The sequence below is a fragment of the Cricetulus griseus genome, chromosome 5 (genome assembly GCF_003668045.3).
Source record: "Cricetulus griseus strain 17A/GY chromosome 5, alternate assembly CriGri-PICRH-1.0, whole genome shotgun sequence".
NCBI lineage: Eukaryota > Metazoa > Chordata > Mammalia > Rodentia > Cricetidae > Cricetulus > Cricetulus griseus.
This window is the reverse complement of record NC_048598.1, coordinates 143,324,576-143,348,049: the sequence shown is the minus strand read 5'-3', so window position 1 is coordinate 143,348,049 and position 23,474 is coordinate 143,324,576. Positions and strand designations below refer to the sequence as shown.

Genomic DNA, 23,474 nt, shown 5'->3' with positions numbered 1-23,474 from the left:
TCATGAACTTGAAGTCAGGAAAAAGCAGGAAACCCAGGTCATTGACATTCTGTTGTAGTTGCCTTTTTTTTTTTTTTAAATAATAACTTTTTGTGGGTCTCCCACCCAGCTCCCAAGTAAATATACAGAGAGTCCTTGTTTATGAACTCCTGGCCTTAGCTGAACTTTATTCTAGTGAGCTTTTCTAACTTAAATTATCCCGTTTCTCTTTAACTATGTTTTGCCTCTGGGCTTTTTTTCCTTCCTTTATTCTGTATGTCTTTCTTTTCTTCTTACTGCATGGCTGGCCCCTTGTGTCGTCCTCCTCTTCAGCTTTCCTCACTCAATCTTCTCTAGGTTTCTCCTCCTATGTATTCTGTCTGCATGCCAGCTCTGCATATCCTTTCTCCTGCCTAGCTGTTGGCCTGTTCAGCTCTTTATTAGAGCAATCAGGTATTTTAGGTAGGCAGAGTAACACAGCTTTACAGAGGTAAACAAATGCAACATAAAAGAAGTCAACACATAAAAATATTCCACAACATTCTTTTCTGGACATTCTGTGGTTATCCTCCAACCCTCATGGAGTTAAGCTCTGAGGATCTCCTCATAACTCTTGTTTGAAAACCATTGTGTTTCCCCACACTTAGTCACTCAGGTAAAACAATTGTCAGTTGCCAGAAAGTGTGATTGGAGGCTTTCTGCTTTGTATTTTATGGCAGCCCATTCCATATTAATAGAGTTGACCATGTCACCTGTACCTGTCTTTGTAACAGTACTGTGGAAAATGGGTGTTTATTGGCTCAACTTCTTTGTCTTGAAGGTTGTGGCAGCACTGCCGGAAGATATGACAGCAAGCTTTGATTCTAGTGGGGCATCATTCCAATTGGTGATATGTGTGCTTACTCTTGGACTGCTTGCTGTTTTTTTACTTCTTTGGAGAGGCTTCCGATCAGTAAGTACCCACTCATAGTAAGAGTATGGTCATTCTCGGTTTTTAAAATTTATTTCATTTTATGTGTATGACTGTTTTGGCTGCATGTATGCTGTATGTGTATCACATGTTCCTGGGACACACGGAGGTGAGAAGAGGGCATTGTTGGATCCCCTGATATTGGAGTTACTGATAATTCTGAGCTACAGTGTGGGTGATGGGAATTGAATCTTGGTCCTCTACAAGGTAACAAGTGCTCCTAACCACTGAGCCATCTCTCTAACCCTAATTCTGTGTTTAGACTGAACAACTTGTTATTTCATGGAAATAAATCATGTCATAGTGTTCTGGGTTACTTGTGGTAATATGCAGTTATTATAAACTGAATACAGATTTAGAGTAATATTTTTGTGTGTAAGGATTTTTAAAGGATTTTCTTTTTAGGGATACTATATACTAGTACTAAAGCCCCAATCTTCTTTCTTTTTTTTTTCTTCTTTTTTTGGGGGTAGGTGTTCTGTGTTTGTTTTTAACAGTATTAAAAAGCCAGCAGATGTTTCTACCTCCTAACTTTAGAGTAAAAAACACTACTGCCATTTATATTCAGTTAATAATCCCTGATATCATCCTCTGGCCTGCTGTGTAGAGGTACACATGTCCTGGATCCTTTATTGCCTTTCCTATAGTTAATTTTGTTTTTTAGGAGGGAGTCATACCATATCCTTTTCTTTCTGAGACTTCTTTTTAGATATTGGCCCTTGTGCACTGACTTCTTTTCTAGTTTCTTCATGGAGACCCTCTACTCGTGTTTTCCTTATATCTGTTTACACACATCCCACTTTACCTTATCTTTCTATTTTTTCTTCTGATTTTCTGTCTCTGTTGTGTAGGTGGCAGAAGTCTTTTGTTTGCTTCCCTTGATCACTTTTCCCCAGCCCCAGTGCTCTCAAGGGTGGATTTCTCCCTTCTTCATTGAGAGCTGAAGCTTAAAGAAGACAAAGGCTAATGAGTTTTTTAGAGTCAGTCTAGGCCTAGACCCCCATGATATTTCATAGACTTTTATTTTGATTATTCACAGTAGGAGACTTAATAATAGGAGATCTCTAAAATACTTTGTTTTAGGGCCAAATATATGTGTGGGAAACATAGGATTAAGTGGAATTAAACTGGTGTTTTTAGAATTAGGCTATTTCAAAGGCTTCAATATGATAACAATGTAAATCTTCAATGGGAGATCTTACTATGTAGCATTGTTTTCATTGGAAATAGAATGCTTTTGGGTAATTCATTCACAAGGCCATAAGAAAGTTGTTATCTTAAAGCTGGGAGTAGACTTCATATAGATTTACTTGAAGGTATATTTGTTTTAATATAATTTTCTTAAAAATTTGTTTCAGATTCAAAGCCGATTTTATGTTGGTAAGTAGTCATTTTGATTTTAGATCTTGTGGTTGTATATATTTTAAAAAAGTGACAACACTTTAGTCATAATAATCTTTACTTTGCCTTCTCAGTAAGAGAGAAAAGACTCGCTCTTGAACTTTCTGTGCTAATGGAAGAGAAATGTAAACTACTTGAAAAAGTGAGCCTTGCTCAAAAGGAGGTAAGAATGAAAATAACATCCATTGTAGTGTGGCACTTAATGGTTCTCCATGGATTATTCAGTGCCATCAGGCTTTGTTTCAATGCAGAGTTCCCTTGCTCCTCACCTTCATCACTTAGCCTTTTATCTTTGGAGTCCTCTTGGTGATGTATAGTGCTTATCTTCCCTGACTAAGGAGTGGGAGCACCTTGATTTTCTCATTGCTCATTTAGATATTGTGAAATTGCCTTTTAAGTCTTTTTCACATTAAAAATGACTTTATTATTATTGTGTATGTCTATTTGTTTCTCTGTGTGTGTGCCCATGTACCCAGAAGGCATTTGTGTGGTGATCATAGGTCTCAGAGGAGTTAGCTTTCTCCTTTTACCAAGTGGGTCCCTGGGGTTGAACTCAGGTTATTAGACTTAGCAGCAAGCTCCTTAACTATGGAGCCATCTCTCTGGCCCATTTCCACCCTTTTAAAGGCACTCATAATCTTTGTCCCTTTATATCATATAGAAGAAGGGCTTTTGTTTTTAATATTTTATATCTTATGTATAAGAGGTTTGTCAGATATATATTGATTGTAAATATCATCTAATCTGTGGCTTATATTTATGTCTTGTTTGGTGCCTTAGAAGGTTGAGGTTTAGAATTACAATTTAATGTGGTGTAATGTGTCATGAGATTTTCACCTATCAAGGATGTAAAGGTACTTTGTTACTTGTTATGGTGTAGAGACTTTATTCACTGTCTTCATTTGGGCTTTATATTAGTTAGCTAGGGCTACTGTGACAAAATGCCACTTTAGCAGCAGGAGTGAATTTCCTTACAGTTCTGGAAATGAGTCCATGGAGATGTAGGCAGGCTTTGCTTTCTCTGTGGCCTGTCCCTTGACTTGCAAATAGCATTGTCTGCTTGTTGTGTCTCACTCTGTCCTAATGCTCTCCTCTTAGGATACCAGTCATGTTAGGTTAGGGTCATGTTAACCGCCTTATTTGAACCTACTGATTTTTAAAGGCTTTGTGTCCAAATAACACACATTCTGAGGTGCTGAGACTTGAGACACGGTTTCTCTGTGTAGCCTTGGCTGTCCTGGGACTCTCTCTGTAGATCAGCCTGGTCTTGGTCACAGATTTCATCTTCCTTCCTGGTCTGGAACTTAAAGATTGTATCTTCTTTTCTTGCCTTGTCACATGGTGTAAATATGATTCCCAGTAACTACACATGGCTCCATTGAAAGACTGGAGAAGCTGTTGATTTGTTCAGGGGATAACAGACAACTCACTTCTTCGGATATGCTTTAGTCACTCTTGCTGTTAGAGTTTTCACCCCCAGCAGACTTGGGACAACTTTGCTCGTCAGAAGGGTAAAGTTGTGCCATATGTTGCCCAGGCTGGTGGTTGTGGCTTGTTTGCGGTCCTGACTTTGCTCAGCACAGTGGTTAGATGGCAAAACTAAGCTCAGAAAATCCAAGGGAATTTTATATATGTGGAGATAGATTCTGTTTGCTTCTTTGGCATCTATTTAGATACAATTTGAGATAAAATTTGTAGTTTTTACTCATGTGTTGTCTTGTTTTATTCAGTATGAAGGCTTACAGTCATCTTTAAAGGAGGTCAACAAGGCGTCAACAGAAGCAGAGTCTGAAGGGAAAAAATTATGATTTAAAAGTTAGGGAAAAGATTCTTATTTAAAATAGGTTATTTTCTCAAAAATAATTATTTCAGAAATTATGAAATGGTATATATGGATCTTAAACTTTAGAGAAAAGCTTAGGGGAAATGGCATTTGTAGGTAGCATAAAACATTAAAAAACAAAACAGTTTCAGGTCTTGTTATTACCTTGTTTTTAGGGATACAAAGTCAGTTTATCAGAATCTATAGATTTATATTAAAAAGTCCTTTATTCTATACTCCTAAGGGTGCATTGAAAAGACCATTCCTTTTTTTTGACATAGTTTGCTCCAGGAAGGTGACACAAACTCTCACAAATTTAAGCATAAGAGTAAGAGACAAGTAGGGCCTGACCATATTATCTTTTTCTTACCATGGTAGTAGGCATTACCTAAAATTAGACCAGAGGTTTACATTGTAAATAGGGGCATGGTGATAAATATTTAATCCCTGTCTACACACTCCATCATGGCCAGTTTTCAATCAGTAACATGATTGGAGAGTTTAGGAGAGATAGAATTAACTCTCCTGTTTTCAGAGGACACAATGATTCATCTTAGCAGACAGAGTAGGATGTGATGGAGTGCCTGGATACTGTTTGCAGATGGAAGGGCTGTAAAAAGTGAGTGTGAGCCTGTATAGTAAGTAGAATCAGCCTGCTCCTGCTGGTGATAAAATAGAAATCAGACCTTGTACCTTTGATTTAGGTGTTCAGTCCAGTGTGGTAGTTCTGTCATTGTCTGTCCTCAGTAGGAATTTTGTCCAATGATTTAGAATGCTCTTGTAGAACCCAGAAGAAGTTTAGATTCCAAATACATTCCTTAATTTTTTCTTTGTTACCTATGAAATCCTCAAGAGCCCTTTGTAGTTGCTATGTTTTATTGGGTAAGCCTTTTGTGATTTCTATGTGTTATTTTTAGAGCCTCTATTGTAAGTGCTATCCCAATGGGAACTTATTAGTTTCCCAGAATGAAAGAAATTTAGGCAAGTGTGGGGCATGCTTATGGTTCTGGAACTTGGGGGGCTAATGTTGGAGGATTGCCAGATCTGTCTCAAAACACACACACACACACACACACACACACACACACACACACACACACAGACAGACACTAATCCAAAACATATAAAGAGTTTTAGAACCTGCTTGGCATGCTTACTGACAGGAAAGTTGTTATTGGGTAACAAAGACAAATATTTATTCAGACTTGGTGTTGCAGGTAATATAAACTCACGTTTGTTATGACAGCAAATTTATGAGCATTATGAGTAAGATAAGTTGAGATTTGGCTACATTGAATACCTTAGAAAATTATCTAATTTTAGTAATTGAAACCATCTTTAGGGGTAGTAATCATAGTTGCACACAAACTATAATGTAATACAAGTTTTACAAAGCTTGAGAGTTGACTTTGCAGATAAACATCACATCAGTAGAGTAATCTTGATTCAAGCCAGAAATCTTGTAATGAAATAGTCAAATTTCGAGAGATCCATTTTTGAGACTACTATAATACATATTGGTTTTGTTCTTTTTAACAAGTTTGCTGAAGGATCACAAACATAGGTATGTTAATTATAGTATCTAACATCCAAAAACCAATCTTATAATATAATTAATCACTTTAAATTAAAAATATTATACAAAATGTCATTCAATGGAAAATATGATGACATACTCTTGATTTTTATATTTATTTTTCTATTTAATTGAACTTGTCTTTTCTCCCTGTAACATGCTTTTTAGCATACTTTAGAAATGTTGACATTTCTGTCAAAGCTGTGCTTACTGGATTTTCCCTTGTCTTCTGTCTTGGTACATAAAAGTTTCATTGGAATGTAACCATATTAATTCCTTCTGGGGTGGTCTTTGTCCTGGTTAGCCTATGGGAGTGTGCAATACTTAATCTTTTCATATAAGTTGCTGGCTGCTGCTAGGCCTGCTGTTATTTTAATATCAGAGAGATGAACAAATGTATACAGTGTTTATAAATTTGTTTGATTATAATCATCTGATTTTTACTTTAACTAAAAAATTCTTATGTCTGGCTTGTTAAAGTTAGCTTTCTATTGTAGACAATGTATAAAAATCTAGAAAGAGATAAATCTCAACTTGAAGATGAAATACTACTTTTAGAGAAGAAACTCGAAGAAGAGAGAGCTAAGCATTATGAACAAGATGAATTGGTGAGTCCTGTGTATTCCAAGAGAATTATGAATCTTACATAATACTGTGATATTGATGCAAATATTCCTTGTAAGCCAGCCATAGTGATGCAAACCTGTAATCCTAGAACTTGGGAGGAAGAGGCAAGACTTCCATGCTCTCCTGGCCTGACAGTGGGAGGACACACTATTTTCAAAAGTGTAAATAAATGAAAATAAATTAATACAACTCCAAAACCAACCAACCAAGCAATAAATCTAACTAAAGCAAAATGAAACAAAACAAGAAACTCATGTATGTAAAACATAGAATGTAGAAGACCATGAGAACAGTTTCCACATCTGATCTTTTCACTTTTTTTTGTTTGTTTTGTTTTTTGGTTTTTTGAGACAGGATTTCTCTGTATAATAGGCCTGGCTATTCTGAAACTCACTCTATAAACCAGGCTGGCCTGGAACTAACAGAGACCTACTTGCCTCTGCCTCCTGTTTGCTGGGATTAAAGGCATGTGACATCACCTCTGTCAAATTATTACTCTTTAAATTTTATGATCATAAGTGTTTCTGCACATTCCTTTTTTCTTATTGTTTTCATTTGTTGAGACAGTCTGAGAATATATCCCAGTGTGTATAACTGCATAACTGAGGCTGGCCTCAAACTCATGACCTTCTTGGCCTGTGTCTCCTAAATGCTTGGATTACAAGTGTGCAACCCCACACTTGGCTCTCTAATAATATACTGAAGAGAATAATATAGTGAAGAGAAATATGTGTGCATATATATATATATATTAACTTGTAATATTTATAACTTTTTTCTTTAAATTCTGGCATAAGGAAATCTTAATATGTCTGATATTATTGAAATATGAATTAGTGGGTTCATCTTGAACCTGAAAAGTGCCGTGATACATTCAATTTGTGAAGATGTACTATTATCACATAATTTATAAAATTCTTGTGAGCACACGGTAAGCAAGCTGACAAGGCCTCTTCATCTGGCCTCTCACTTTTATTAATAATAAATTAACAATGTACCTAACTAATGCATGTTGTCTTGGAGCAAAAGGGACATATTAAATATAATGACTGATACTGTATTTTCAGATGACAGACATTTTAAAAACGATACAATCTCTAGAAAGTGCATCCGAGTATGTCAAGATACAACTCGCTGAAGTAAGTTGAATTACTTTAAGTGGTCTGTCACTTGTGAAGAACATTCATGTTTTCAGATTATTATTAGATATATTAGTCAGAATTCTCTAGAGGAACAGAACTAACGGGATGACATCTATCCCTCCCTCCTTCCATCCATCCATGTGTCTATCTACCTACCTATCTCAAGGGAATTTATTAGAGTAATCATCAGGCTGCAGTCCAGTTAGTCCAAAAATGGCAGTCTACCAACAGAGAGTTTAAGAATCCAGTAGTTTCTCAGTCTGTGAGGCTGGGTTTCTCACCTGATATTCAGTATCCACTGGAATCCCAAAGAAGTAGTCTGAATGGACTTGCCAGTGAAATTTAAGACAAGCATGCTTCCTCCTTCCATATCCTTTAGATAGGCTGCTGCCAGAAGGTATAGCATCTAAAAAGATCCAGATTAAAGGTGGGTCTTCCAACTTCAAATGATTTAATTGAGAAAAATTATTTATAGCCTGCTTGGGTTTTCATTAATTCCAGATATAGTTGATAACCAAGAATAACCATCACATTAGGTAATAAAATAGTACATTAGTATTTGAAATATAGAGACTCTTAAATATGCATTTGCTTTAACTTGAGTTACCTTGAGTGACATTCATCTTCCCCTGGATAGATTTAAACTATGGCTGTTTCTGAGCACTCTTGAAGTTATGTAACAGGTAACGATCCTAACCAGAGTTGCTTCCTGAAGTACCAAGTTTAGGGCAGGAGACAAAGAGTAAGTAGTGTGGGATCTTTCTGGAATAACTACTCCTGCACTAGTGATTGTGGAAGAGAGATGTCACCATCACCAGTGGACTGTAGCCAGGGCACCTCCTGAAAGCCTTTAATTCTGGGTCCGGTTTCTTTTCTAAAATCACAATGTGGGCAGCAAGCAAGCAAGATTTTTCTGAAGTGCACATGGCAATAGCAGGTTGCTAAGGATGATGACCCATTGTATCAGCGATTTCTTCAGGTCATTCTGTTCCTGGTAGCAAGTGAAGCCATGCTTGGCAAATAGGCAGTGCAAGCAGTGTTTTAAGTGAGTCTTGAAATAAACCAATAATTCAGTAACTAATACTTGTTCTTTTCTGTCTTTCTATTTCAGTAGTTAACAAAATTGTCTGTATAGTACATGGAATTTCAATAATTTGCTCAAAGTCACTTGACAAATGAGTGTTGCATCAAAGTAGTGTTGATACTGCTTCTGCTGTTAATAGTGTCATGTTTTGGCTTTTGCTTAAACTTTATATTTTTCAGAGATTACATAAACAGGAGGTTTTCTGTTAAATTGTTATAAACTGTGTATTTCTTTTACTTAGGCAAAAACTAACATCAGTATATTTCAAATGAATGAAAAACACCTTAAGGAAGTAATACAAAATACCCTGAATGAAAATTATCAACTTGAGGAAAGCCTGAAGGAGGTTTGTTGCCTACAGATACTCTTTTAGATGTGAATATAGCGTTTGGTATTCTAGACACCTCACGACTGACCCATGTGTGGAGTTGTGTAGTGAATGAGTAGGCTTTTGAGAGCAGCTAGTGTCCCATGCAGACTTCCATCTCCCATAATGGATTTAAAAGTGGATCCTTCCATCTTATCTTCTGTCATGAAAGAAGTAAGCCCAGGCTGTCCGTTAGCATTTTGACACTCACAGCACACTGCAGCTAACACCACTCCTCACAGCAGAGAATGCAGTAAGAGTGAATAGATTACCAACTGGGGCCTAGAGGAAGAAGGAGTCCTGGGGGCAGGTAAAGTGGGACTTAGCTTTTATTCTCATTCCGCTCTCACTTAGACACTTGAACACATGTGCCCTCCCTTCTGTTGTCCCAGTACAATTTTTGTCGAGAAAATTCTGTTTGTCTGTCTGTCTTCCCCCTTTCCCTATCTGTCTCTTTCCTGCCTTCCTTTCCCTTGCTTGATCCCTCTCTCCCTTCCTTCCTTTCTACAGTATGCATATTGAGGTAGGAGTGTGTGTGTGTGCTGTGAGAGTTCGACTGTGCACAGGTTATGACTTGGTGTTGGTCCTTACCTTCACCTTGTTTAAGACATACTGTCCCTTTTCTCTTGCGTTAGAGCCTTTACCATCTTCCCACCCTAGTGGTGTGACAATGTCTGGTTCCATTATTATGAGTGTCTAAAAAGCAGCCTGTCTGACTTGACTATCCTCTTGTTAATAATTGCTTGGTTTCCTGTAATATATTTTTGTAATCTATCTCTATGGATATGTCATTCACTCAACCACTTTGGCTAATTTGTTCATTTAAACTTCTATTACTACTATTATTATTTTATTTACTCTTTTAGAGAGAGTCTTCTAGTGTATTTTAGGGTGACCTAGCACTCACTGTGGTAGTCAGCCTCCAAATTGCTGGTTTTATCGGTGTGTGTTACCTTGCCTGCTGCCACCTCTGTCTCTTCTTCTAATTTTTAATTTTAATTATGTGCATGTGTGTGTCTTGAGTGTTGTTATGTGCACACATGTGCAAGTGCCTCTGGAGGCCAGAGGCATCAGATCCCCCACAGAACTGAATTACAGGCAGTTATGAGCCACCTGCTATGTGTAAGGGAAACCAAACTGAGGTCTTTTGCAAGAACACTGGGCACTCTTCAACACGAGCCATCTCTCCTCCTTCATTGCCTTCTGGGAGCCATTTTCCTTGGGAACTTGGATTCTCTTGGTGATGGTGCATACCTTTGATCCCAGCACTCAGGATAGAGGCAGGTGAATCTCTTGAGTTCCAGGCCAGCCTGGTCTACAGAGTGAGTTCCAGGATAACCAGGGAAACCCTGTCTCAAAGAAGGAAAGAGAGAGAGAGAGAGAGAGAGAGAGAGAGAGAGAGAGAGAGAGAGAGAGAGAGAGAGAGGAGAGGGAAAGAAAGAAGGGAAGGAAGAAGAAAGAGGAAAGAAAGGAAAAGAAGGAAGGGAGAAAAGAAAAAAGAACCTGTTCTATAGATCTAGTGGGCTTTTGTTGTGTATTGTAGGGGAAGCTGTAGCCACGCCTACTTAGGGGCTGGCTACAAGTGTGCCTGACCAGGATTGTGAGGGCCTGGTCAGGGTGACATAGAGCGATACTTGCATGGGACTGCGTTTTCTCTTTTCGGTTTCACTTTTGTACTTGCTGGACAGACGCTGTAGCCTCGCCTACTTAGGGGCTGGCTACAGGTTGCCTACAGTGTATGTGTATGTGTATGTGTATGTGTATGTGTATGTGTATGTGTATGTGTATGTGTATGTGTATGTGTATGTGTATGTGTATGTATTTGTGTGCATTTGTGTTCATGATTAAGGTGCCCTCAGAGGCCAGGATAGGATGTTGACTCTTTTGCAGTTGGAGTTATAAGTGGCTGTGACTAGGCTGATGTGGGTTTTAGGAAGTGAACTCAGGACCTCTTGAGAACAGTGCTTGGTATTAACCACTAAGCAGTAGGTCCAACTCCTTGTTCTCTTTCATGTTCCTGATATTTAGTACTTATTTTGACTTTCTTTTTTGTTTGTTTTGTTTTGTTTTTGTTGTTGTTGTGTTTTTTGGGGGGGAATCGAGGGTTACTCTGTGAAAACAGTCCTGGCTGTTCTGGAACTACCTATGTAGCCCAGGATGACTTGAAACCCAGAGATCTTTCTGCTGTACTGCGTACAGCACAAAAGTGTGTATGTAAATAAAATTTTGACATTGCTGCATTGTCTTCCCTTTCCACTTTTGGTTTTGGGACTTGAATGCTGTGTAGATTATGTTGCCTTCTTTGTTTCCTGCTCTTTTTTCTTCACAAACAATATCCTTCTGTTAACTTTAGCTCTCTGAAATTATGTGATGATGTCTCATAATGTTTCTTCATATGTTGGACACTTGCATTCTGAAATCTCTTGATTCTGTGCGTTACTGGAATTATTGTAATAATTTAACATTATTTATTTATTTATTATGTATACAACATTCTGCTTCCATGTATATCTGCACACCAGAAGAGGGCACCAGATCTCATAACGGATGGTTGTGAACCACATGTGGTTGCTGGGAATTGAACTCAGGACCTCTGGAAGAGCAGTCTGTGCTCTTAACCTCTGAGCCATCTCTCCAGCCTCCATAATTTAACATTTTTATTTGTTGATTTGTGTGTGTGTGTGTGTGTGTGTGTGTGTGTGTGAGAATGTTAACGTGTGCATGTGAATACATGTGTAACTGTGAGTAGGAACCAGAGACCTTAACAGTGTCAGGAATGGATCTCCCCCCACCCACCTGGCTTTTAATTTTTGAGACAGAATCTCTCTATGTAATCCTGGCTATCCTGGAACTCCCTATGCTGCTCAGGCTGACCTTGAACTCACAGAATTCCACCTGCCTCTGCCTCCTGATCACTGAGATAAAAGATGTGTGTGACTGTGCTGGGCTAGGTTCCATCTTGTTGAGCTGGCTCGTCTTAAATCCAATTAGGAAGTGGTTGGTTACTTTCATAGCATTTATGGCACTACTGTACCAGTAGGCATATGTTGCAGGTGTGTTGTTACTGTATCTTGCACGGTTCACAGGTAGGTGACATTGATATAATTTTTTCCTCTGGTGTATGCATAATACCTTCCAGCATGATTGAAGCACACCAGTAGGGCTGAAACATCCAGCTATATGCAGGCATAAAGGAAACAAAGATAAGAGATGAGTAGCAGAGAATGAGACGTGCATATGCATGTCTAGGAGAAGACAGGAGCAGGAGGGAGGAAGGAAGGAGAGAAAAAACAGGAGAATGTATGTGTGTGCTTCTGGGTGTTGGTGTGTGCATGTGTGTGCAGGCACCCTAGAGGCCAGAAGAGGACATTAGCTCCTTTGGAATTATAGGCACTTGTGAGCTGCTCAGCGCAGGTGCAGGGAATTGAGCGTGGATCCTCTGCCAGAGCAGCATGTGCTTTTAACTCCTCAACTGTCTCTCCAGTTCCCCAGTTCTTCCCTTTTGTTTTCCACTCCTCCCTCTGTTAGTACTGCTTTCAAATCATGAGCCTTTCTGGATTGTGTGAAATCATCTTATTTTCTGTTTGTCTAACTGGCTTAAGTTTCTTCTGTCTATTGTCTGTGGAGTCTTTTTATCACAGCTGTGTCCCTACATGCTATTTGTTCATTTTCTTTTTGGGTTGATGCCTTTTCCTTTTACATCTTTGTTCTGTCATCTTAGATTTCAGAGAACATGGTGGTGAGGACTCCTGTGTAGATTTCCCATACTGTAATCAATAGTGCCTCCTCCTCACTTCAAAGTCCTGCCATGTAGCCCAGGCTAGACTGGAACTTTCAGTGCAGTTCAGGCTCAGAGCATATGCAGAATATCTGTTCAAGATCAATAGTGTGCTTGAGGGTTAGCCATCTTCAGTTAACCCTGAACAAAGCAGCATGGTGACTAAAAAAATATCATTAAATAATGAGGTCTGACATATTATATGTGATACAAAGAAAGAGTTGACTAGATTTATCAGACAAGTGTGTGTCAAAATCTTGTACTTGATAAAAACTTACCTTGTAAATCAGTTGGAGAATATTGGTTATTTTTGCAGTCGTCTTTTTTGAAAGTTCTTTATCAATGGGAGCCACATCTGAGTTCCTTTTTTAAATAGCAGCTCTACCTTTTTAATATCTTTTAATAATGCATATAAATATTTAAATAAATGCATCTAAACATTGTGTTGTCTTTCACATCCTTGTTGTTTTCTTATCAGCTTTTAGAGGAATTTGAAAAAACGAAAGAACAAACTGACGAACTGAATAATCAGAAAGCAATATGTGGAAGATCCAAAGTACAGGCAGAGCAAGTCCTAAATGAAAAAGAAAATGAGATCAAGGTAATGGTTCCTTGGTTTTAGTCATTAGTTGGCCACAATTTTATACTTAATTGGAAATACAAATAATTTTAACAGCTTTTATTGCTATTGTTGTGTCTTTTGTCACATTTCAAATGCTTCTTGAAGATACATAAATTTTAATATATATATTATCACCCCATGTCTTTGTCGTCTCATATTTATGCCAGGTGTTTATCAGTAAATAAAGAAAATAATGATTTTTACCTTTTCTTGTTATGCCGACATCTGCTTCTGTTGATTAAGAAACTGGGTTTTAGTTTATATGTTTTAGCTGAATATTCTTGTTATCTCTACTAAGTTTGTGTTACTTCATTCTACAAATGCTTTTTAAATCATTAAACTCAGGCTGGGAAGATGGCTCCCAGGGTAAATCATGTTTCCTAAGCCCAATATAGGAGTTCATATCCCCAGAATCTTAGAAGCTGGGTTTTGTAGCATAGTATCTAATGCCAGTGCTCTGTAGTAGAGAGATGGAGGCAGAGTCTGGCAGAAGCTTGAGGTCAGCTCGCCTGGCTTCCACAGCAGTGGAGAGACCTGTCTCAAGCAAGGTGGAAAGAAACGACTGACCCCAAAAGTTGTCTTCTGACCTGTGTAGGTTTTTTGTGGTGTGTGTACTTGAACCCGTCCATATGGCTCTCGGTTCACACCCACATACACTAATTGGAACATGACTCTAATTGTAGGAATACAAAATTAACATTACCTAGGCCATTGAGTGTACTGAGTGTGTTAAAGCACTTGCTGTACACTTCCTGACACCAGTTCATTTGATTCTTAGGACTCACTCTGTAGAGGGAGAGAATTGACTCCTAAATTGCCCTCTGATCTTCCGGCTTATGCCATGACACATATGTTGCTCCCCACCTAAATAAATAAATGTAAAAAAATAATAAGAATGTTTTCAAGACATTCTAGCTTTAGTTTTACTTACAGTTTGCCATATACTGGACTCTCTATCTCTCTAAATTCAACCAATCACAGAATGGTGCTCTTAACAAATTTGGGCTGATGAGAGGGTTCATTGAGTAAAAGTGACGACCTGAGTTTGGTCTCCAAACTACAGAAAAGTAAAAAGAGAAAGCCAGCTGACTTCAGTTGTCTTCTGACCTTCATGTGCTTGCCATACATACTCAATTCACAGACATACCAAAACAAACACTAATAATAAATAAAAGAAAATAATGGCCTCTGACTGTGCATGTGCAGACTTCCTCTCATTCCCTGCAACTGTTAATGCAGCGTTTGTGTTGCATTCGTTATTACAAGTCGTCTAGGAGGATTTGACGTGTACATGAAGATACATACAGGTTATATGCAAGCACTGCTATCTGATGTAAAGGACGTGAACACCCATGCAGTTTGTCTTCATGCAATGGTAGTGACAGGTATCCTGGAGCAGTGCAATGTGGATGCCGAGGGATGACTGTGCTTTCCTTCCTCTAACTTCCTTACTCTACTTGGAAGCTCAGGGTTCTCCCTAAGTAAAAAGGAATGGGATGTGAGACCTCAGCACTGCTCAGGGTTGGAGGGCATTTTTGTTTTTCCAGAAGCCTTGAAGAAAGGGAAGAGATTAGCAAGTAGTTTCAAATGGGATCTTCCAGAGAAAGGCATGGTGCACAGTCATCTTGTTACTTGTACATCACACTTGGTTTTGGTCAGTAGGCTCAGAAGCAACGTTACCTGTGTTACTAGAAAATACTCTTTCCTTCAGGAGATTAAAACAGCACTGCTGAGCCAGGCATGGTGTGCACACCTTCAGTCTCAGCACTGGGAGGCAGGCAGATGTGTCTGAGCTCCAGGCCAGCCAGGGCTATATGGTCAGACTGTCTCAAAAAGCAACAGCAGCAAAAACACAGTTGGAGAACTTCCAGGGCTCCATTCCAATCCTTTTACAATGTGTCTGTCTGTCTCAGTTGGACTCTCCAGCTAGTTGTTTCCTTGAATAAATCAAGGATCTATGGCTTATTTTTTGTGGGTCTGTGCGTGTGAGTTTCCCTCCCCTCAGAAAGCAGAAGTGTTGGAGTCCCTGCAGCTGAGGTTACAGGGAGTTGAGAACTGTTGGATATGGGTGCTGGGAATTGAACTTGGGCCTTCTGCAAGACAGTGTGTGCTGTTACCTGCTGAGCCTTCTCTCCAGAGGGATGTTCATTTTTTTAACTAGTGTGTATCTGTATGTGTCCATGTGTAGGTATGAGCCTGGGAGTGCAGTGCCAAGGTGTCTATGATCTTTTTATAGATATTCATACATCTTCATAGCTTTTGTATCTCTCAGATAGATGAAACACCACACAGCTTTTACCCTATATGTTAAAGGCCACCCTGTGGATGCCCACCCAGGCCAGAAGAGACCATTGGTTCTCCTGGAGCTGGAGTTATAAACTGCTGTGAGCTGCCTGATATGGGTGCTGGGAAAGGAGGTTAGATGCTCTAGCAGAGTAACAAGTTCCTAACTGCTGAGCTGTCTCTCCAGTTCAACTCTTACTTAGTAAGACATGGAAGAAACGCCAGAAGAAAATATTTTAGGGACTGGGGATATGGTTTAGTGGGTTAGTGCACTTGCTCTGAAGCATGAGGACCTGTGTTTGAATTCTAAGCACCCACTTAAAAGATGAGCAAGGCTGTACATGCCTGTAAGCCCCAGCACTGGGGACAGAGACAGTGGATCCCAGAGCTTGATGAGAGCCTAAGCTTCCAAGTAGTGGAGTTCTGATTCCATGAGAGGTCCTGTCTCCAGGCCGTAAGCTAGAGTGTGAGAGAAGAAGACACTTGTGTCTTCCTGCCTCATGCTCTTGCAGCCGGATGTGCCCCTGCACACTCAGGTGCAGATGACACAGAAGAAAATATTTTACTCTTTTGTAGTCATATAGTGGCTAGGAAGTCGAACCATCATAAAATATTGTTTGATTTTCTCTCTTTCCTTCCTTCCCTTTCTCTTTCCCTCCCCTTCCTCCCTGCCTGCCTTCCTCATTCCCTCCCTCCCTTCCTTCTTTTCTTTCTTTTTGGATACAGGGTCTCACGAGGCAGTCCTTTCTTACCAGAACTCACTTTGTAGATCAGGCTGGCTTCAGACTTACAAAGATTTGCCTGCCTCTCCCTTCTGAGTGCTGGGATAAAAGATGTTGTACCATTCTCAGCAAGGTTTTTCTTTTCTTTTCTTTTTTTTTTTTTTAAAGATTTAATAGTCAATAAATGTTGCAGTTACAAAATAAAAACCAAACAAAAATTTATGTGTCCTAATTGCAGGGAGAAAATTAGAGCACATGAGGATTTAATTTAATAATGTATTATATTTAGAAACTTACTTGTATGTGTATGTGTGTGGTATGTGCCTTCCATGATGTGTGTACAGAGTTAAGAAGACAGCTTTTGGGAGCAAATTCTCCTACCATGTGGGTTCTGGGGTTCAAACTCATATGATCTGGCTTAGTGGCAGATATCTTTACCTGCCAAGCCATCTCATTGGCTCTGGATTGAATTTTAAATTACTGTTAATTAAGTTCTAAATTGTAAAGCTATTAGCCCAAGTGATTACATTCTCTTTTTATTTTCTTCTTTTGTTCAATATCCAGTCTCTGATGGAGAGCCTGATGAAGACCAAAGTTTGGACTTGCTTGTTTGGAGACTATATAACAGATGATGGTAATCTTGATTTAGAAGTCAAGAGTGACTTAGAAAATGATGTGCACTTACATATGGAGACTGGCTTCTTGTTTCCTCTTCATTCTGCATGTGTGTCGTGCTCTTTGTACACTTGTACTTGGCTGTTACACATAGAAGCTCTTGTGTTGAAAAAGAAATAAACAAAAAATTTTAGTGAGGAATTGGTTTGAAAATATAGTAAATAGCTCTATGGATCTTAGTTTTGTGATGGCCGTACTATAACCAGCAACTGCAGTAACAATTAGTGGTGGTCAAGGTTAAGGTACTATAATCTGTCTAATGCAAAGGGCTTCACAAATTAGTTATTCTGACACCCATATGAATATCCAAAAAAAAAGAGTAAGTACCACAGTGGTTATGATGCAAATTTTTAAGTTGTAATGAAGAGAAGTATGATACATACATAGGGCAAAGGAGAAGGAGGCTACAGCTCTGAAGAGGTGATGAAAGATTTACTCAAAAGTCTAGCTAAATGAGGTGGTCAGAGTGCAGGGCATTTCAGATAGATGGACAAGACTGCTCCTGAAATAGATAAGGGGAGCTTAATTAAAGTTGTATTTGTATTTTTTCATTTAAATTTATCCTGTAAGAAATAGATTTTTAATAGAATTTTTTTAATATTACTTAATTTGGAGCCATGGTTCACTATTATTTTGTGTGTTGGAGCCATGGTCGGTGAATATTCATTTTGTGTTGGGACCTTGTAGTACATTAAATTGCTTTAAAAGTCTAGCTTCCTGAGTGTAGGTCACTCTACCTCATATAAATTACTATTTTTATTTTAATTACTGTTTTTCTGAGACAGTGTTTCACTGTAGCTCCAGCTGGCCTGGAATTCACAGTGTAGCCCCTGCTGGCCTCAAACTCATGGTAATCCTCTTCTCTGAATTTTGAAGTGTTGGGGTTTCAGGCAAGAACTGCTAAGCTCAGCTCCCAATTGTTTATTGTGGCAAGAAGAGGGTTTGTAAGACTAGCTGAGGAACTAATGCATTCATTTGGATGTCTTCAATAATTAACATGTATGGGTCTTAGTAGGAAGTACCATTATAGTAAGGAATCAGTTCACCAGTTATTCCTCCAGTCTCTCGGACAGTCTCCTCCCATCCCCCCTCGCCCCAAGTAACATTGGAAACCTGTGTCTGTGTATAGCATTCCTCCAAATCCAACTTTCTTTTCCCTTGGTATTTTTGTAATTATTTAATGGTTTCTGTTTATTTTATTGGTTTCTTTTTCTTGCATAACTGGAGTTACAGACAGTTGTGCGCTGCCATGTGGGTGCTTGAAATGAACCCAGGTCCTCTGGAAGAGCAGCCAGTGCTCCTAACTGCTGAGCCATCTCTCCTGCCCCATTTGGTTGGTGTCTTAGTTAAGGTTCCAGTTGCTGTGAAGAGACACCATGACCACAGCAACTCTTATAAAGAAAACATTTACTCGGGTGGCTTATGGTTTCAGAGGTTTACTCCACTGTCATCACAGTGGGAAACATGGGGTCATGCAGGCAAGCATGGTGCTGGAGAAGGAGCTGAGAGTTTTACATCTTGATTCCCCAGGACACAGGAGGTGAACTGTGACACTGTGCATAACTTGAACTTAGGAGACTCGAAGGCCACCCCCACAGTGCCACACTTCATAGGGAGACTCATGCATGTCTCTCTCCCCCCACACACTCTTCTTGTTACTTAGGCTCTCTGGGTTGGTGATTATAGCATGATTATCCTTTTCTTAATAGCATTTATCCACTCATAAGTGGGTATATACCATGTTTGTTCTTCTGGGTCTGTGTTACCTCATTGTAGATGATTTTTTTCCTTGGTTTTTCAAGACATTGTTTCTTTGTGGCTTTGCAGGCTGTCCTGGAACTAGCTGTTGTAGATCAGGCTAGCCTGGAACTCAGAGAGATCTGCCTGTCTCTACCTGCCTAGTGCTGGGATTAAAGGCTTGCCCCGAAACTGCCTGGCTCTGTATTTGTTGAGTTACCTATAAGAATGCTTTATTACAAGTATATATTATGTACTGAGTGAAAAGAGGGCACACAGAAAAGACAGAAAATAGATGCTGAATCTATTGGGCTATCTAAGCCTAATCACTTAGACTGCTGAAGCATCAAAATAACTAGGAGCCAGCCAGGAAGAAAAGCAGTACACTGCAAAAGAATGTCTCTTCTACTGAAATATCCAAAAGTCTCAGGCTGCTTTGAGGCCCCTACGGGGGAATACTAGTGTATTCGTGTCAAGTTATTCCCTGTCCCAGTAAGGGGAGTGGAACACGTTAGTGTCATTTGGATCTGGAAACTGTCTGATAATGAAGTGAGAACTCATGAATTTTTCCTGGTTTAATTTTTCTGTCTAGATGGGCCAGTATCCTCAAAATTGGAACTGAGAAAGAATGAAACCCAAGGTGACCCAGTGGTAAGTATTAGAAATTGAATTCTACCCATTAATCCACAGCTAGTTTCTAGGTTTTATTAGAATAAGGCTAGAGCTATTCTACTTTGTGATATCAAGATATTAATAAAAATACCTCTACTTAGCATTAATACTTTCATTGTTGGCTTGCAACCTTCTGTGAAATAGTACAGATCACAAGTCAAGTTTTGATGATGCATATAATACTGACATTTTGACAGGCTGAGGAGGGGGATTGTAAATTAAAAGCTAGTGTGGGCTATATAAGCAGATCTTGCCTGCACCAACCAAATAGACTGGAGAAATGGCTTCCAGGTTAAGAGCACTGGCTGCTCTCCTAGAGGACCTGGGTTTGATTCCCAGCACCCAACTGGAGGCTCACAACCCTTCTTGACTCCAGGTTCAAGGGATTAGAAGTTCTGTTCTATCCGTAGAGAACACTGAATATATGTGTTATGCAGACATACATGCAGGCAAAACACACATACATCTGAAATAAAAAATATTAAAAAACAAGAGAAAGAAACCTGATTATCTCTCATTTAAATAAGAACAACTTTTAGATGAACTTGAAAGCTTCTATGCTAGCTATACTATTTCAGATTTTCTTCCTTTAAATCTTAAATTTTAAAATATTTTAGTTTTATAATATAGCATTGATTTTGGTCATTTTGAAAATAATCTTTTTTTGTTGTTGTTGTTCACTTTGAGATAGGGGTTCCCAGTAGCTATGGAAGCTATGGAGCCCCTCCTGAAACTCACTCTTTTGACCATGCTGGCCTTGAACTGACAGATATATACCCCTGAGTACTGGGATTAAAGGCTTGTGCCTCCACCACCTAGTGTTTATCTATTTTTTTAAAGTGTCTCTTTTGAGACAAATGAAGCACAAATGTCCTTGTGCTTCAGGGAGACCCAGGTAGACTATTACTACCATGCTTAAAGTTTTCTGCTGAGTTAGTAAAAATACTTAGGATATTACATAAGGAGCTCCTACACTGGTGTGGAAACTGAACCTGTTCGCAGGTACTGTGGAATGCCATGGACTGCCTTCTTCTATGCCTGACACTCCAGGAAAGGAGCTGGTCATCAAGTGGCTTTACTAACTGCTGATTTTCACTCTCTTACAGAACTCAACTCTGCCCAACTCTGTTCCTGCTGAATCAGAGGGAGCTGGCCCTGGCTCCATCCCTTCACCGGTTCCCCAGGATAGAGACCCCAGAGGCCCTCCCATTGCAGAAGATCCAAGAAGTCCCGTTATGAGTAGGCCACCCCTATCCCCACCGCCTACTCTGGGAAACATCCATGCTGGTCCTCCAGATTCTGTTACATCAAGGGACTTTGCTGGCCCACCTTTCCCGCCGTACCCAGGTAGGCTTTTTTTTTTTTTTTATAAGTCCAAGTATGTGTCAATATTCATCTGTGCGTTTCTTATTACTCTGACAAAGCCTGGCCAGAACCAACTTGAGGAGGAAAAAGTTCATATGACTCACAGGTTACAGTCCACCAACAAAGGAAGCTAAGGTTTAACCTTGATCCACCTTAGGTAATTTTGAATTTTAACTGTATTGATCAGTAAATTTACAAGCAGTTTTTTTTTTGTCAGTGTCTCCCCCCCCCTGCACCCAAGTCAGGAGCCTGTGCAGGAACTCTTACTCTGTAGACCAGGCTAGCCCTGAACTCACAGAGATCCACCTGTCTCTGCTTCCCTCTTGATGGGATGAAATTTATTGTGGCCATTATTTAAAGTAATTGTTTATATTTATGTTTTAAGATTACTAAGTGTTTTAAAGTATTTCTCATAAACAGTAGTTCCTACATGATCATATTTAAAATCTAAGATCATATTTTGTTATTTGTTGAATTTATTCAAATTCCTTCATACCCTTACATTTTAAAATAAAAGTAATTTATTGACTTTACAGTATGTTTTACCCTTTGGAATCACAAGTTCCTACGAAGCAAATCATGTTGTCAATTACTAGACAAGCCCCTGCTTAGGTTTTCACAGGTGTCTGCTCTCTGCCGTCTCCTTTACTCGTTTGTTTTTATTTATCGAGGCAGGGTTTCTCTGTGTAGCTTTGGAGCCTATCCTGGCACTCCCTCTGGAGACCAGACTGGCCTCAAACTCACAGAGATCCTCCTGCCTCTGCCTCCCAAGTGCTGGGATTAAAGGCATGAGCCACCAAAGTGGGAAATACCCTTGAACTAATTGGTACAGGAAGCCTCTTCCTGAACATTACACCAGTAGCACAGACACTGAGGTCAACAATTGATAAATGGGACCTCCTGAAACTGAGAAGCTTCTGTAAGGCAAAGGACACAGTCAGCAAGACAAAACGGCAGCCCACAGACTGAGAAAATATTCACCAACCCCACATCTGACAGAGGGCTGATCTCCAAAATATACAAAGAACTCAAGAAGCTAGTCCAAAACACCAAACAAACCAATTAAAAAATGGGATACAGAACTAAATAGACATTTCTCAATAGAGGAATCTAAAATGGCTGAAAGGCACTTAGGAAAGTAATCAATATCCTTACCCATCTAGGAAATGCAAATCAAAACAACTCTGAGATACCATCTTCGGTCAGAATGGCCAAAATCAAAAACACCAATGACAGTTTATGCTGGAGAGGATGTGGAGAAAGGGGAACACTTCTTCACTGCTGGTGGGAGTGCCAACTTATACACCCACTTTGGAAATCAGTGTAGTGACTTCTCAAGGAAATGGGATCAGTCTACCACATGATCCAGCAATTCCACTCTTGGGCATATACCCAAGAGAAGCACATTCATACAACAAGGACATCTGTTCAACGATGTTCATAGCAGCACTATTTGTAATAGCCAGAATCTGGAAGCAACCTAGATGTCCCTCAACTGAAGAATGGATGGAAAAAATGTGGTATTTTTACACAATGGATTATTAGTCAGTGGGAAAAAAAAAAAACCAATGAAATCTTGAATTTTGAAGGCAAATGGATGGAACTAGAAGAAACGATTCTGAGCGAGGTGACCCAATCGCAAAAAGACAAACATGGTATGTACTCACTCATATGCGGATTTTAGACATAGAGTAAAGAATTACCAGCCTACAATCCACACTGTCAAAGAAACTAATAAACAAGGAGGACCCTAAGAAGACATAATGGTCCCCTGGAGAAGGGGAAAGGGTCAAGATCTCTTGAGCAAATTGGGAACATGGGAAGAGGAGGGATGGAGCTAGGAGAATGAGAAGGGGAGAAGACAAGGGATGCAGAGGACATGAAGGAGCAGAAAGGTTGAGTCTGGGGAAGAATAGATGATAACAAGAATGCAGATGTAATAGAGGGAGAAATTTTTTGTTTACAGAGAAATCAGGCACTAGGGAAATGTCTTGATCTACAAAGATGACACCAGCTAACAATCTAAGCAACAGAGGAGAGGCTACTTTAAATGCCCTCCCCTGATAATGAGATTGATGACTGACTTATATGCCACCCAAGAGCCCTCATCCAGCAGCTGGTGGAAGTAGAAGCCGATACCCACAACTTATCACTGAACTGAACTGGAATCCATATGCAGAGAAGGACAAGTGAAGAGCAAAGGGGTCCAGACCAGCCTCGAGAAATCCACAGAAACAGCTGAACTGAACATGAGGGAACTCTTGCTCCCCAGACTGATACCTGGAATACCAGCATGGGACTGATCCAGACCCCAGGAACATGGGTTTCTGTGAGGAAACCTCGGAAATCTATGGGACCTCTTGTAGAAGTTCAGTACTTATCCCTAGCATAGGTGTGGACTTTAGGAGCCCATTCCATATAGAGGAATACTCCCTGAGCCAAGACACATGGGGGTGGGCCTAGGCCCTATCCTAAAGGATACAATAGACTCTGATGACACCCTATGGAAGGCTTCACCATCCAGAGGGAGCAGAAAGGATATGTGATAGATAGGGTTTTAGTTGGGGGGTGGTGGTAAGGGAGGATGTGTGGGAGAAGGAAACTGGGATTGTCATATAAAACAATTCCATTTCTAGTTCAAATAAAAAAAGT

At 39.5% G+C, this 23,474-nt stretch overlaps 1 protein-coding gene across 1 annotated transcript in view; it reads left to right on the top strand.

The window, feature by feature from the left end:
- Nucleotides 1–724: 724 nt before the first annotated feature.
- The window catches only part of LOC100768287 (basic proline-rich protein-like), a 53,883-nt gene continuing 31,133 nt past the window's right edge, over nt 725–23,474 (top strand). Inside the window, exons 1-10 of the mRNA XM_027419630.2 lie at nt 725–931; nt 2,308–2,329; nt 2,425–2,513; nt 6,246–6,356; nt 7,443–7,514; nt 8,843–8,947; nt 13,225–13,347; nt 16,938–17,007; nt 19,378–19,436; nt 20,564–20,804. Of these exons, the coding sequence (XP_027275431.2) occupies nt 725–931; nt 2,308–2,329; nt 2,425–2,513; nt 6,246–6,356; nt 7,443–7,514; nt 8,843–8,947; nt 13,225–13,347; nt 16,938–17,007; nt 19,378–19,436; nt 20,564–20,804 (1,099 nt within the window). The remainder of the gene's footprint in view (nt 932–2,307; nt 2,330–2,424; nt 2,514–6,245; nt 6,357–7,442; nt 7,515–8,842; nt 8,948–13,224; nt 13,348–16,937; nt 17,008–19,377; nt 19,437–20,563; nt 20,805–23,474) is intronic.